General features: G+C 43.9%; 2 protein-coding genes and 1 pseudogene across 2 annotated transcripts in view; 1 reads left to right on the top strand and 2 right to left on the bottom strand.

The window, feature by feature from the left end:
• The window catches only part of LOC124033592 (Wilms tumor protein 1-interacting protein homolog), a 42,741-nt gene extending 36,620 nt beyond the window's left edge, over nt 1-6,121 (bottom strand). The window contains exons 1-2 of the mRNA XM_046345671.1: nt 4,292-6,121; nt 4,099-4,239 (exon numbers count right to left, since the gene is read on the bottom strand). Coding sequence (XP_046201627.1) covers nt 4,099-4,239; nt 4,292-5,615 — 1,465 coding nt within the window. The 5' untranslated portion in view covers nt 5,616-6,121. The remainder of the gene's footprint in view (nt 1-4,098; nt 4,240-4,291) is intronic.
• A 506-nt stretch (nt 6,122-6,627) lies between these two features.
• Nucleotides 6,628-10,497, bottom strand: LOC124033092 (annotated as a pseudogene).
• A 1,002-nt stretch (nt 10,498-11,499) lies between these two features.
• On the top strand, nt 11,500-13,028 carry LOC124033090 (arylamine N-acetyltransferase, pineal gland isozyme NAT-10-like). Its single transcript, XM_046345025.1, has 2 exons — nt 11,500-11,661; nt 11,934-13,028. Exon 2 carries the CDS (start codon nt 11,940-11,942, stop codon nt 12,810-12,812), a length of 873 nt encoding a protein of 290 aa, XP_046200981.1. The 5' UTR covers nt 11,500-11,661; nt 11,934-11,939; the 3' UTR covers nt 12,813-13,028.
• The last annotated feature ends 3,061 nt before the right edge of the window (nt 13,029-16,089 follow it).

Below are 16,089 nucleotides of genomic sequence, written 5' to 3'. Positions count from 1 at the left end.
GCTCATAAAACAGTAGGCTAATAGTTTGTTACCACAATCTACTCTAATTGGCTCATAAAACAGTAGGCTAATAGTTTGTTACCACAATCTACTCTAATTGGCTCATAAAACAGTAGGCTAATAGTTTGTTAACACAATCTACTCTAATTGGCTCAAAACAGTAGGCTAATAGTTTGTTACCACAATCTACTCTAATTCGCTCATAAAACAGTAGTCTAATAGTTTGTTAACACAATCTACTCTAATTGGCTCATAAAACAGTAGGCTAATAGTTACCACAATCTACTCTAATTGGCTCATAAAACAGTAGGCTAATAGTTTGTTACCACAATCTACTCTAATTCGCTCATAAAACAGTAGGCTAATAGTTTGTTACCACAATCTACTCTAATTAGCTCATAAAACAGTAGGCTAATAGTTTGTTACCACAATCTACTCTAATTGGCTCATAAAACAATAGGCTAATAGTTTGTTACCACAATCTACTCTAATTGGCTCATAAAACAGTAGGCTAATTCAAGAAGCTCTAATACCATATTCCCATGAAACTGATTGAGATCAAACAAATGATTGGCATGGAGATGCAGTTCGGATGTTTCAGCTGTAAAATGTGAAGAATAAACATTCACGATGGACAGAGATGATGGCCTATTTGAAATGAGGTAGCCTATGCCTAACTTTGTGTTTGAGGGTATTAAAAATAGAACATTTTCTTTTGCACCATATGGTTAGGCAAAGGCAGATGTTGCAATTGGAGAATGCATTTTATGTATATTCTATAATGATAGGCCATTAAATTGGCTACATCTGTGGGTACACACTTTGATTGAGTATTTTATTTTAGGCGCTCCCTCGCCTAAAATAATATCAGTACACCACTGTTGGGGACATATGAAATACACTATTAGGCTACATAAGCAAGAATGGAACTAATAAGAAATAGTAACATTCAATTTGTTTGTGTACTTGAAATCATTATGTTGATGTACAGCTGCCTGCAATGTTTGTCCAAAACCTAGATTTTGAGAAATGGCATAAAACTGGAAATGAGGCAGAAACTCTGTCTGAAAATCTCTCACAATATTTAAGAGATTATGCTGTGTTCTGTTGTTGTTCAGGCAGGCCAGGGACAGTGTGTTTGTTCTCTATACTCATGGTCTGTTGTTGGAAGGGTAATGGCAGCATTCTAAACACTTCACATATTCATGATAGGGAGCTAAAATACTCATACTTCACTAATGAGAGTGAATTTGTGATTAAGCTAATGCATCATGAACATGTATCCTTAATGTGAGCTATGTTCACGTATCAACTGTAGCTCAGTTGGTAGAGCATGGCGCTTGTAACGCCAGGGTAGTGGGTTCGATTCCCGGGATCACCCATATGTATAATGTATGCACACATGACTGTAAGTCGCTTTGGATAAAAGTGTCTGCTAAATGGCATATATTATTATATTAAGAGTTACCAATGACCCTAAAACATTTGGCTGCCTATGTGTTTTGTGTATTCATAAGAGTATTTGTCAAAAGAGCAACTGTATCTGCTCCATTTAGCTCTAAGCCATACATTGTAGCTCAGACTGCCCTCCAGAGCGACTGCAGCGAGAGTTGAGAGTTGGGGTGACTGACACCACCACCAACACAGTAAAAGTTGACCAAACCCTTTCTGAGTCAACCATGTAGCATTACTATACCGTCATTATTATTCTGAGCAGGTGATCAGACTTGACCCCCGACCGCCATGTCTGGCCTGCGAGCCAAGATCGTGTGCCAAGTGTCTGGTGCTGCCCGACTCCCCACTGTCTGGTTAATGAAGGGCTTCGCGGGTGGGGGGGAGTCTGGGCGGGGGGCAAGCTGGGGGCGGGGCCGCTCTGCTCTGGAAGCCTCAATGCTGGTCGGTCCCGGGCCAGCTGTTGATTCACAGCTTCTTCGCCACCACAACAAACAGAGGCCACACAGGGGCTTGCAGCCAGGCAGAGCACAGTGCAGAGCAACGCAGTGTGACAGCACAGACCTCAAAGGCCGGGCGATCAATTTCTCCACTGTCGCCACGGAAACAGAGCTGTGTGTGTGTGTGTGTGTGTGTGTGTGTGTGTGTGTGTGTGTGTGTGTGTGTGTGTGTGTGTGTGTGTGTGTGTGTGTGTGTGTGTGTGTGTGTGTGTGTGTGTGTGTGTGTGTGTGTGTGTGTGTGTGTGTGTGTGTGTGTGTGTGTGCGCGTGTGTCTCTCTCTCTCTCTGCCCAGCATACTGTGAGGGGCTTCTGTCTGCTACATTCTACAGCTCTCACCTGCTCCTCTGTGAAAAATGAACAGCCGTCTCAGCATCACTCTGAGCCAGCTAGCGCACTGGAGGAAAACAAAATCAAACCACTGTTCTGTTCTCAGACCCGCAGCCATTTGTCCATCAGCACATTCAATAGGTGAATAGATTCTCCCTTCTTTTCCTGTGGGAGGAGAGAGTTTACCCCTTCAAAAACAATGATTTCAAGTCTCAGGGAGGGAATATGTTGCAAAAAAGTTACAGCTCAGAGCACTCATGAAGAAAAAAATGCATCTTGAGGAAAACACAGAGAGAAACGGCAGAGAGAGAAGTGTTTCAGAGAATGCCCGCTGCATTGGCTGTATGGCTGGGCGTTTTCACCAAGCAGCAAGACCACTGAATCACTGAAGGGTATCTACTCCGCTCCCTGGGACAGAACAGAAGGTTCCATTCAGTCCTACTCAACGCTGTGTAAACGTTTGCTCTGCCAAAACAGAAATGTGTATTTTCCTGCAAAAGCCACTCTTATCTGCCACAGAGGGAGTCGTTGTTGGCATTATAGAATACATGTTAGTTGTTAAGGTTGCAACCAGCCACTAGATGAGATGACAACAAAGCTCAGTGAAGCTAGGCTGAAGTCATGTTCAACGGCCCCTTTTAACTACAGCATAACGATTAATAGACAAAATGTACAAGCTCCACAACTACACTGGAATTGTAAACAATGGATTTACTTAGCACTACAAAATAGCTGCTTTGTAGTAACATGAGTAACAACAATTAATAACACCTGACTTGTTACACATACGAAAATCCCTCAGTTATGTCAATATGTAATGTAGTTAGGCTGTTATTACTATGTTCTTACACTATTGTTATTACACTTGCTGTGCAAGGTATGAAGATGATGATCAGGACTGTGATTTTATAATGAAAAGGATCCCCAGTAGCTCTCGGGACAACATTCCCCCAACCCTCACCTCACCTCACAAAACACCCAAGGACCTGAGGCAAAGGGCTACCTCAGGCGTCACCAGCCAGTTCTGACTGATCAGTGGCAGGGCTGCTGTGGCCAGGCCACAACACTGTTTGACCAATCAGTGGTCACCTGGCTCCATGGACAAAATGGGCCTAATCACTCAGTTAATGCTCCAGTTAGCCTAACGCCGCCTCAGCCTCCCACGATACCAAACACACCAAATATTATGACAACACAAAATGTAATGTGAAGGTAATATTCTTAAACTTGAAAAATGTATGTTTCGTTTTTGCACTACTCTCAGTAAAACCCATGCTTCAAATAAACTCAAATTATCCCCAGTGTAAACACATTATCACAGGGAAAATATTTATTAGGTAAATCAACTAGAACAGGTGATGAGATGTTTTTATCTAGCAATAAAATGAGAGGCGTTATGATTGAAAATGTTTCCAAATCTCCATGGCCTGACCTGTGTTGTGCCAATGAACATGTGCTCAGCTATAATGAGGTTAGTGACCCAGCTGAAGATGAAGTAACCCAGTGAAGCCCATCAATTGACTTATCTTTCACACATGTATGGACCACAGGGCACCAGAGTTCAAGTTCATAACCATGAGGGTTATTATCAGACCACCAAACACATGGAATGTGTAAAAATAGCCTAGTTCTTATTGAGACATGTTTAGGGAGCTGTCATAAGTTTACAAGTAGTCTAAAAAAAAGATATGCCAAGATCAATCAAAATATTGTTTCATTTCATTTTTTGTTTTTCTACTTTAAAGCTTTATTCTCACTTCATTGCACTCTCATAGTGTTCCTTATAATCAACAGTGTTCATAGGAGGAGTTACACTTACCAAAGTATTCTTTTTTCATGTGCATTTCTAACTCCTTCTCCAGCTCCAAGGTGAGTGCTTCCAGACTCCTTTCTGCTTGGCTTGGGCCACTTTCCCGGCATGGGGTCACCTGGTAAGGTAGTTTAAACCTCTGCCCTGAGGCTGGAGTTTTCCTATGGAGCCCGTAAGAAGAAGATGGTGATCCAGCGGGCACCTCCTGTGTTCATCCCTGCCTGGGTTGACTGTTGTGGTGCATGCTGTGGCAGGGCCTCTGGCATCCCAGAGAGCGCTTGGAGATGGATACGACTATGAACACCGTTGGTATCGCCACAATCTTGTGTTAGTATGTCCTCCTGCAAACCAGTCCCCAGCATTGAGGACCTGGGTGAAGGCAGTGGGAGATCTGGGTAGGTGCTCATAGATCCCCTGGAGCTCCGGGAACTTCTGGAACTGTGACTGGAGATACTGGACCGGGGACTAACGACGCAGTTCGCTATTGTCCCGGGTCTTGCACACCCGTCCTGGCTGCAGATGCTTGACCGGGGACTGGCCACCGGCATGCCATGCAAAACTGCACCCTCCAGATCATGGTTCCCCACAGGCATGTAACGCGAATCTGAATAGCTAGAGCGTGGACTGGTGGTACAAGAATACTGGCTCGCTGTGCTGGACCTGGGGCTGATGTGCCTTTGGTCGTAGCCCATACTGATGCCGCTGGTGCGGTTACTGCTGGGCTTACTGCAGCAGTCATAGCTGTTCAGACTGGCCCTTGGGCTGGAATGTTTACTTGTGTCGCTGGCTGTACTTGCATAGCTAGACCGGGGGCTGAGGGCACTGCTCCCTTCACAGTGTACCAGACTGGACCTGGGACTAGTGTACTTGTCTTGCCCGGGTACCAACAGACTCGTGCGCGGGCTACTGATGCTCGACCTCGGGCTTGCATGTTTGCTTTGCTCCTGGGAGGAGAGGGAGGATACGAAACTGGACCGCGGGCTGGTTGCATTGTATCTGCCGTCGTTGTTGGTGGTAATACAAATACTGTTGCATCTGTTGCCAGGTGAGGGTACTGGCTTGTTCAAAACCAGTCCATCGTACGCGCTACCAGTGCTGTACCTATGCCCCTGCACCTCCAATGAGTACCTCCTGTGCCGCTCGGAGGCGCCGCTATAACACGGCAAAGCAATTTCGGATTTGGTGCAATAGCTATCTTCATTAGGATAAACTGTGTCTCTTTGAGGGGTGCAATAATCCACAGGAACGGCTCTGTTGCCATTCACGGGGCGCACGGGAGCCGCAGTGTACACTTTATTCCCAGACATGTAATTCTCAACGCTGTGTATCTGTTGGTGAGGCGCAGAGCTGCCATTCATTGTCTTACTTTTCTGCTCGGGTATCGTTGTAGACGAAAAATCCAAATCGGGGTTGATAACCATGTCCCTCCTTGAACTGTACATTCCATCCTTGTATGCTTCATATAAGGAAAGGTCCTCCATTAATTTACTCGCCCGGAGTCCCAAATCTTCCTCATAGTGATCCATGGTTTGCTCCGGAGGCGACGAACAAGTTCAGAGAAAAAGCGCACTAGTCCACAAACCGACTACCGAGTGAGAGATAGCAGTAATTGCATTTCACTTGGAAATCATAACAAAACGCAGGCTCAATCCAGGCATCGTCGCCTGTTTGCTGAACGGCCAGCGTGCTTGGAAATCTCGGAGCAGTGCATGATCTTTTTCTTCGAAAATATAAACCCTTACAACAAAGTTTCAACGTCAGGATACGTTTGTCAACTTCAGTTTTTGTTAAGTTGAAAGTTCTTTACAGTCAATGGCGCGCTGCGCGGAGGAATTTTCCCTTGTCAGTTTTTCTCCAGTTTTCCAAAATTAGTCTCAAATGTAAATTTGAGGTTGAGAAAATATTGCAATACACCACTAACAGCCACATCTTACATATTAAAAGACACAGAGTGCGCCAAAACACGTTTTAAACACAATTTAGCGCAAGGGACTCGTTTGTGGAGAAGGAATGCGAGGAAGTGGACGGGGTGCACTCCGCCTCTCTGGAATGTGGTTAATGCTGGAGCGAAACAATGATTGCGACCAACTCAGCAAGGGGGTGCCTGAGTTTGAAAAAGAGTAGTCCCTAGAGAGTACGGCTGTATTCATCTCAGCCTTTAAAAAAAACTGCACAAAGGACTAGTCTCACCTGGCCCAATTTCATTTGGCCTTTTCGGTTTCGGGACTGCTTCACTGAATTTAGAATGGATTGTTTCTAGAGGATGCTGAACACAATGTATTACAGTTTAGATGCCGAATGCAGGGAAGGCTTCTCTTCGGTCTATCTGTTGATAGGGCTTTTGCCACCAAGATTATGCAGCTCTCACTTGTCGATTCTTGACAGAAATATATTGCATTGTCTCAAAAACATTGATGTTTTATAAGATACAAAAAAGTTTATATAATATGTGATGATTAAGCTAAGACTTGTCCCAAATGTATAATGAAGTTAGCGTATTACTTTGTGCAACTCATTAGAAACACAAATCACAGGCTAGTCAGTCATGTAATTTTATTCTATAATATGAGAACATTATCCAACTAAAATAAAATAAAAATATCCCTTATAGAAAATGTTATTATAAATACCACCAAATTATTGATCCCCATTAGGATTTAGTCACAAAACAACCAGAAAGGTTAGGAATTCAGCAGCAAGCCTGATAAAATATATCACACATTGACATCATGAAACATTTCCAAGTTACACAGTATAAAATAAACATCAAATCTTATCTGTTAAACATTACAATACATTGTTCGTCATATTTCTTATTACCATCTTCAATTGAGATGTAAAAACAAAACCAAAGTAAATGTTGGTTCCCACTTTAAATGAAGTACAACTTATAAAGGGTTTTATATAGCATACATAAAGGCTTCATAAGCACTACATAAATGCGTCACAAATCATCTATAAGCGTATGTCATCAGGGCGGTTAGAGAGTTGAGCCAGTAACTGAAAGGTTTCTGGATCGAATCCCGGAGCAGACAAGGTAAAAATCGTTCTGCCCCTGAACAAAACAGTTAACCCATTGTTCCTTGATAGGCAGTCATTGTCAATAATAATTTGTTCTTAACTGACCTGCCTAGTTAAATAAAGCTTAAATTTAAATGGTGTATAAACATAATTCACCCTACAGTGGGAATTATATCACCCTTTATGACATATGCTTATAGATGATTTTTGAAGCATTTATGTAGTGCTTATGAAGTCTTTATGTATGCTTTAAAAAACCTTTATAAGTTGTACTTAATTTAAAGTGGGACCAAATGTTGTTTGTACCAACAGACATCTGCACCAAGAGATGTCTCTTATACATAATCAAGTTTAGAGAATCCTTATGTAAATACTGCATTTGACTAGTGGACTATGGTCAGGTACTTCCATGGACAGGCACAAATTAAAACAAACATTCCATTCTGGCTTTAAAAACCCTGCCAAAAACAAAATGCATTGTGTCCAACAATTGTCAATATAAGACTAAAGTTAGCTATACTATATCTAACTAGGTACATCTATTGTTGGAATTTACACAAAACACATTCATGGACATTTATTAAGGGAATGTGGTCTTTATTTTGAACAGGTCTAATTCTGGTTAATAATATTTATTTATTTATTTTATTACAAACTGTACATTGTAATTAATAAAAGGAGAACCAAACAATCCATCACCACTAGTATGGAACAAGTTTCAACATTTAAAATGTGCCATTGAGATGTATCACTTTATTACTGCCTGCTGATTAACTGCCAACCACTGGGAGGTATGAGAGGGCCAGAGCTACTAATAGAAGAACATCTAGCATCAGTCGCTGGAGAAGTGAACCCCTAGGTTTACTCTTGAACCACAGCACAACCTCCTCCAGGTTATACTCCTAGGGCTCATAACCCAGCTTGGCCTTGGGCTTCATCATACGTCACGACAGTCTTATACACCTCTGTGTGTGTGAGCAGAGGCTGGAAGTTATAGATCGGGCCGAAGAGATAGTGAATCATCTCAGTGAGGAATGCAACAAAGTAAATTAGAGAGAGGGCTAGACATAATGTCGGGAAAGAGTAACTCAAACCCTCTACCAGAGGTCTGAAGAACTCAAAGTTGTTGACAGGTCTTCCATCTGAGATGAAGTATGCCTGTCCAGCAGAGCGGTGCTGGTGCTGTGACATCAGAGCCTCTGCAGCCAGTTCGTGTGCAGACACCAGGTTGTCTACATGGACAAACTCCACTAAACTTCTTGGATCTCCATACACAAACCTGAATATCCCCTTCTCTATGTACCCAACGATCCTGGGCAGGTGCCTCTGCTCGCCAGGCCCGTATATACCGGCTGGACGCAGAGCACAGGCCCTCAACACACCTGTCCCGTCCTTCAGCTCTGTACCACTGGCTTTCACCACGGCCATCTCAGCTTCCGACTTGGTTCTGGAGTAGTGGTCAGGGTGGAGATGGAGAGGTAGGTAGGGGAGGCTTTCATCACCACCCTCAATGACTTGGCCTCCGAACACTACGTTGAAGGTGCTAGTGTAGATGAGCCTGGAGACTCCAGCCTCTACACAGGCCCTGAGGACATGCTCTGTGCCCTGGACATTCACCTCTTCAATCAGCTTCCTGTTCAGCTGGTCCCTGACAGACATGCCGTAGGAGCTGTGGAAAACACAGTCCATGCCAGTGACCGCCATTCTCCACCTGAGCATATTCACAAATCTCTCCCTTTAGGAACACAATGCCCTCTGGAACCTCTAGGCTGGGTGGGCTCATATCAAACAGAATGACTTCATCTTCCTTTTTATGTAGTGAGCAGGAAAGGCTGTAAGAAATGAAGAAGTGAAGTGAAGTGATCCTGTTTTAATTTTTTTTATTTCACCTTTATTTAACCAGGTAGGCTAGTTGAGAACAAGTTCTCATTTACAACTGCGACCTGGCCAAAATAGAGCAAAGCAGTGTGACACAAACTACAACACAGAGATACACATGGAATAAACAAGCATACAGTCAATAACACAATAGAAAAAAAGAAAGTCTATATACAGTGTGTGCAAATGGCATGAGGAAGTAAGGCAATAAATAGGCCATAGTAGCAAAGTAATTACAATTTAGCAAATTAACACTGCAGTGAGATGTGCAGATGAAGATGTGCAAGTAGAAATACTGGTGTGCAAATGCTAATCTGGAATATTGGATATAGGGAAGCCTTACACATTTAGTGAGGGATATTCTAGGAATGTTCAGTTCAACACTAAAAAATGAAATAGGAAAGTCATTATCCTTCTTATGAACAGTGCTTGATTTGCACTGAAATAAGTGCAGGTACTCATTTTGGGTGCCAATACTGTTTATATTTAGGTGCAGGAACTCCACAATACTTTTTTAGCAAATATTCTATAAGAGGAACAGGATCTTAAGCAGTAGAACATTTGAGGTGCCGGTATTCAACTCCGGTGAGCTCCTGTCCAAGTTAAGCAATGCTTATGACATTACCATTAGTAAGTCACAACAATTTGTTGTAAGCAGGGATTCAATTGATGGGGTGATAAGGTTCTGCCACTTTGGTATGTAACACAGAATAAATAGACTACAGTGATTAACAGCATACGAATAACTGGTATGATAACTCCCCCTAGTGGGGTTTAGGACTACCGTTACCGAATTATTTTTACATTCACTTGGTAATGTACAAATTATCTTCTGTATTGATAAGATGAAGACTATGTACAGGCGGTGGCATATTTATATTTTGATGGGCTTACCGGAAACCAAAGTATCCACTGCCACCGGTCATCAAAAATGTGCATATTCGCGCCTTCACCATTTCTCTGAAAAGTAAACTTGAAGTTCAATATACTTGAAATAACACCACACAGTACCATCAGCGAGAACATGAATTAAAGTATTGAATTTGTAAAAGAGACACGTGCCGAAATGTATAACAACCAACAACCTGCAAACTCATCACGTCTACTGTAGCCATACTTGTAAGATTGTGGCCTATTACTAATAATGCTACGTTGACGTTTGGCTACATTTGGGTCATGAACGCAACATTTGATGCAAACTAGTTTAGCTACAGCTACATAAGAGTACGACAATGACAGTTGTGTAAACCTGTACTGTATCAATCAGGTCGCTGCCATATTCTACTAGTATACAGGCTGTTATCTAAGCTATTGAACAGCAAACACTTTAATTTCAATTGAAAACAGGATTTTACCTTGACGTTTTAACTTAGCAACCTGATCGTTTGTCCAGCATCAGTGCTTGAATGAATTAATCGGTGTGACAGGCTGTTACTATTTTACAAACAACTTCCTTGGGCGGAGAACTGCGAGCGGTTTCATGACGTGTCAGTGGATGGGCTACGCGAACTTCCTACTTTACACTTTTGACGTAGTAGGTCACTCCTCCTCTTTATTGACAGGGTAGAGAATGTTTATTTAAATGTTTTATTTGACCTTTATTTAACTAGGCAAGTCAGTTAAGAACAAATTCTTATTCACAATGAAAATTGGATGCAGTTTATCACAGTGCAATCTGTTCTTCCACCAAAGCCCCATATACTACCTACCACCACCACCTGCAAGCTCTCGTTGGCTGGCCCTCGCTTTATATTCGTTGCCAAACCCAATGGCTCCGTGTCATCTATAAGTCTTTACTTGGTATAGCCCGTCTTATCTCACCTCCCTGGTCACCATAGCAGCACCCACCCGTAGCACACGTCCAGCAGGTACATTTCACTGGTCACTCCCAAAGCCAACTCCTACTTTGGCCACCTTTCCTTCCAGTTCTCTGCTGTCAATGACTTGAACGAATTGCAAAAATCACTGAAGCTGGAGACTCATATCTCCCTCACTAACTTTAAGCATCAGCTTACAGATCATTGCACCTGTAAATAGCCCATCTGTAAATAGCCCACCCAAATACTACATCCCCATATTGTTATATATTTTTTTCTCCTTTGTACCCCAGTATCTCTACTTGCACATTCATCTTCTGCACATCTATCACTCCAGTGTTTAATTGCTCAATTGTAATTATTTCGCTACTATGGCCTATTTATTGCCTTACCTCCCTAATCTTACCTAATTTGCACACACTGTATGTATACTTTTCTAGTGTGTTATTGACTGTATGTTTGTTTATTCCATGTGTAACTCTGTGTTGTTGTTTGTGTCGCACTGCTTTGCTTTATCTTGGCCAGGTCGCAGTTGTAAAGGAGAACTTGTTCTCAACTGGCCTACCTGGTTAAATAGAGGTGACATAAAAATGTAATTATTTCTGAAATGTACAACACTTCCCATACACATCACAAGGCTCCAGTGTTTTACAAGTGAGGTCCCTTATGCAAGGCTCACTCGTGAACTTTAGTTTTGCTTTCCAGTACATGAGCAAAGTCTAGGGTGCTCTGTTTTTTTGTCATGCAAGAGCCATTCTTATCTCTTTTAATGCTCAACTGCTTTGCCCTACTTGCCCTGAATAACTCTGAACAGCAAGCAATACTTTGAGAAGCTACTTTTTCACTGCCTTTGAAAGTAAGTAATCATCAAATGGAAATGAAATATAGCTGCCTGTGCCTCCATGTAGTATCCTTGTGTATCACAAGTTTTTGTCTATTATTTAATATTGTATCTTTCCATTCAAGGATAATGCCTATATGGTGGTGTTTCAATTGCAACGAGGAACTTACTCTATGTGAAAAACAAATTGTGAATGAGACATTAGCGGATGTCAGTTTCTGTATATGTAGTCGTAAATTCTGCAAAAGCAGATCCTCATGCAGTGTCTTTGTTTTGTTAACTCTTAGGACAAAATGAATCTGGAAGAGTACTTCAAGAGGATCGGGTTCTACGGCCCATTTTCTAAACCAGACCTTGAAACACTGAACCAGGTCCACAAACACCATGTGATGTCAATACCATTTGAAAACCTCAGCATTCACTGTGGTGAGAAGATCACTATGGACCATGAGTTGATTTTCAATAAGATTGTGAGGAGCAATCGGGGGGGTTGGTGTTGTGAGAATAACCTCCTCTTTGCTTGGGTACTAAAAGAGATGGGTTATAATCCAGTAACACTGGGTTCAAGAGTCTACAACAACACCATAAACCAGTTTGGGCCAACAGACTCTCACCTCATCAACAAGGTGGTCATTGATGGGACTGCTTACATTGCAGACGTGAGCTTTGGGGTATCCTCCCAAATATGGCACCCTCTTGAGCTCGTCTCCGGGAAGGACCAGCCACAATCCCCTGGTGTCTTCCGTCTCATACAAGATGGAGACCTGTGGACCTTGGAGAAGACTGGTCGAAAGCCTCTGGTTCTCAATGAGGCCTTTACCAACTCGCCTCTGGTAGACAAGAGCCCAACCAAGAAGATCTACGGCTTCACCCTGGTTCCCCGTGGGTTTGATCATTTCCTAGAGACTTCCCACTGCCTTCAGACAGATCCAAAGTCTCTATTCACCAACAAGTCCATCTGCTCACTGCAGACGGCTACAGGATTCAGAGCTCTAATTGGCTGGACCTTCAGTGAGGTCACCTACAACAACCAGGATGGTTTTGATGTTTTGGATATGAAAGACATATCTGATGATGATGTGGATAAAGTGCTGAAGGAAATGTTTAATGTGTTGTTGGCAAACAAGTTGGTTCCCATAAACAACAAAGCTGGCTACACTATTTAAGAACTTGATTGCCTGTAACATGTTATATTTAATGTGATGTAATTGTAATGTAGCCTTGGCAAATCTAGGTGCTGCTACATTGACCAAAGATTCTTCACACCGAGATCAGTGAGATATACAAAACACATTTCGTATTTTCTCTCAATATTAAACATGTATTTCACCAGAGCTGATTGTGCGGTCTTTGAACACTCAATAAACATTATTTTAAACAAATATATATTCAATGGTTATTTGGTCACTGCGACCTACGTTTAGATCATATCTGTAGAGTGGATGAGTAGGTGCTAGGGGGACCCTGTTGACTCATCAGTAGGAAAGATTTGTTTCTCTTTTGGTCCATTCAACAACAGAGCAATACGATCCTCGTTTCAGCAGGATGTTGTATAAACCAGTTCGGGCCACCTTATGTCATGCCTTATTGGAATGGATTTATTGATAATATCTGTTGGAAAAAAGTTTGGATGTTGCCACACACATACCTACTTGTTAACAAAATTAAGGAAGTTTCCTTTAAAATTATTCATAAATATTATCCTGCCAACCACTATATGAAGAAGTTTAAGGAAAACATCAACTCAAATTGCTCCTTTTGTAATGACCACCCAGAAACAGTTGTGCATCTTTTTTGGCTGTTATGCAGGTGAATGAGGACCCAAAAGCGACTTGGCGAAAACAGAGTCTTTAATCCAGTAAGAAACTTTACAAAACAAAAAGCATAATACTACTCGTAAAGACGAGAACAGACTGGAGACTTGATCGAGAACTGCAGGTTGCCTCGGGAAGGCACTTGAACCTAGCAGACTCAGACACCTGCTCACCACGCAGCATCTGAGGGAAACACGACAGGGCAAAACATAGACACAGCACGGTGAATTATAGATGAGGATCCGACAGGGCAGGTACGGAAAACAAGGAGAGAAATAGGGACTCTAATCAGGGAAAAGGATCGGGAACAGGTGTGGGAAGACTAAATGATGATTAGGGGAATAGGAACAGCTGGGAGCAGGAACGGAACGATAGAGAGAAGAGAGCGCGAGAGAGTGAGAGAGGGAGGGGGAGAGAGAGGGATAGAAAGAGGGAAAGAACCTAATAAGACCAGCAGAGGGAAACGAATAGAAGGGGAAGCACAGGGACAAGACATGATAATTAATGACAAAACATGACAGTACCCCCACTCACCGAGCGCCTCCTGGCGCACTCGAGGAGGAATCCTGGCGGCAACGGAGGAAATCATCAATGAGTGAACGGTCCAGCACGTCCCGAGACGGAACCCAACTCCTCTCCTCAGGACCGTAACCCTCCCAATCCACTAAGTATTGGTGACCCCGTCCCCGAGAACGCATGTCCATGATCTTATGTACCTTGTAAATAGGTGCGCTCTCGACAAGGACGGGAGGGGGGAGGGAAGACGAACGGGGGTGCGAAGAAAGGGCTTGACACAGGAGACATGGAAGACAGGATGGACGCGACGAAGATGTCGCGGAAGAAGCAGTCGCACAGCGACAGGATTGACGACCTGGGAGACACGGAACGGACCAATGAACCGCGGAGTCAACTTACGAGAAGCTGTCGTAAGAGGAAGGTTGCGAGTGGAAAGCCACACTCTCTGGCCGCAACAATACCTTGGACTCTTAATCCTGCGTTTATTGGCGGCTCTCACAGTCTGTGCCCTGTAGCGGCAAAGTGCAGACCTCACCCTCCTCCAGGTGCGCTCACAACGTTGGACAAACGCTGAGCGGAGGGAACGCTGGACTCGGCAAGCTGGGATGAGAACAGAGGAGGCTGGTAACCCAGACTACTCTGAAACGGAGATAACCCGGTAGAAGACGAAGGAAGCGAGTTGTGAGCGTATTCTGCCCAGGGGAGCTGTTCTGCCCAAGACGCAGGGTTTCTGAAAGAAAGGCTGCGTAGTATGCGACCAATCGTCTGATTGGCCCTCTCTGCTTGACCGTTAGACTGGGGATGAAACCCGGAAGAGAGACTGACGGACGCACCAATCAAACGACAGAACTCCCTCCAAAACTGTGACGTGAATTGCGGGCCTCTGTCTGAAACGGCGTCTAACGGGAGGCCATGAATTCTGAACACATTCTCGATAATGATTTGTGCCGTCTCCTTAGCGGAAGGAAGTTTAGCGAGGGGAATGAAATGTGCCGCCTTAGAGAACCTATCGACAACCGTAAGAATCACAGTCTTCCCCGCAGACAAAGGCAGACCGGTAATGAAGTCTAGGGCGATGTGAGACCATGGTCGAGAAGGAATGGGGAGCGGTCTGAGACGACCGGCAGGAGGAGAGTTACCCGACTTAGTCTGCGCGCAGTCCGAACAAGCAGCCACGAAACGGCGCGTGTCACGCTCCTGAGTCGGCCACCAAAAGCGCTGGCGAATAGACGCAAGAGTGCCTCGAACACCGGGATGACCAGCTAACTTGGCAGAGTGAGCCCACTGAAGAACAGCCAGACGAGTGGAAACAGGAACGAAAAGGAGGTTACTAGGACAAGCGCGCGGCGACGCAGTGTGCGTGAGTGCTTGCTTAACCTGTCTTTCAATTCCCCAGACTGTCAACCCGACAACACGCCCATAAGGAAGAATCCCCTCGGGATCAGTAGAAGCCACAGAAGAACTAAACAGACGGGATAAGGCATCAGGCTTGGTGTTCTTGCTACCCGGACGGTAAGAAATCACAAACTCGAAACGAGCGAAAAACAACGCCCAACGAGCTTGATGGGCATTAAGTCGTTTGGCAGAACGGATGTACTCAAGGTTCTTATGGTCTGTCCAAACGACAAAAGGAACGGTCGCCCCCCTCCAACCACTGTCGCCATTCGCCTAGGGCTAAGCGGATGGCGAGCAGTTCACGGTTACCCACATCATAGTTGCGCTCAGATGGCGACAGGCGATGAGAAAAATAAGCGCAAGGATGAACCTTATCGTCAGACTGGAAGCGCTGGGATAGAATGGCTCCCACGCCTACCTCTGAAGCGTCAACCTCGACAATGAATTGTCTAGTGACGTCAGGAGTAACGAGGATAGGAGCGGACGTAAAACGTTCTTTTAGAAGATCAAAAGCTCCCTGGGCGGAACCGGACCACTTAAAACACGTCTTGACAGAAGTAAGAGCTGTGAGAGGGGCAGCAACTTGACCGAAATTACGAATGAAACGCCGATAGAAATTAGCGAAACCTAAAAAGCGCTGCAACTCGACACGTGACCTTGGAACGGGCCAATCACTGACAGCTTGGACCTTAGCGGAATCCATCTGAATGCCTTCAGC

Source organism: Oncorhynchus gorbuscha, linkage group LG04, assembly GCF_021184085.1.
Source record: "Oncorhynchus gorbuscha isolate QuinsamMale2020 ecotype Even-year linkage group LG04, OgorEven_v1.0, whole genome shotgun sequence".
In the NCBI taxonomy this organism is placed as follows: domain Eukaryota; kingdom Metazoa; phylum Chordata; class Actinopteri; order Salmoniformes; family Salmonidae; genus Oncorhynchus; species Oncorhynchus gorbuscha.
Note: the sequence above shows the minus strand (reverse complement) of the source record. Positions and strands in the feature narration are given on the sequence as shown.

Coding starts and splice junctions, on each gene's coding strand:
- LOC124033090 (XM_046345025.1), top strand. CDS start 11,940: ATGAATCTGGAAGAGTACTTCAAGAGGATCGGGTTCTACGGCCCATTT.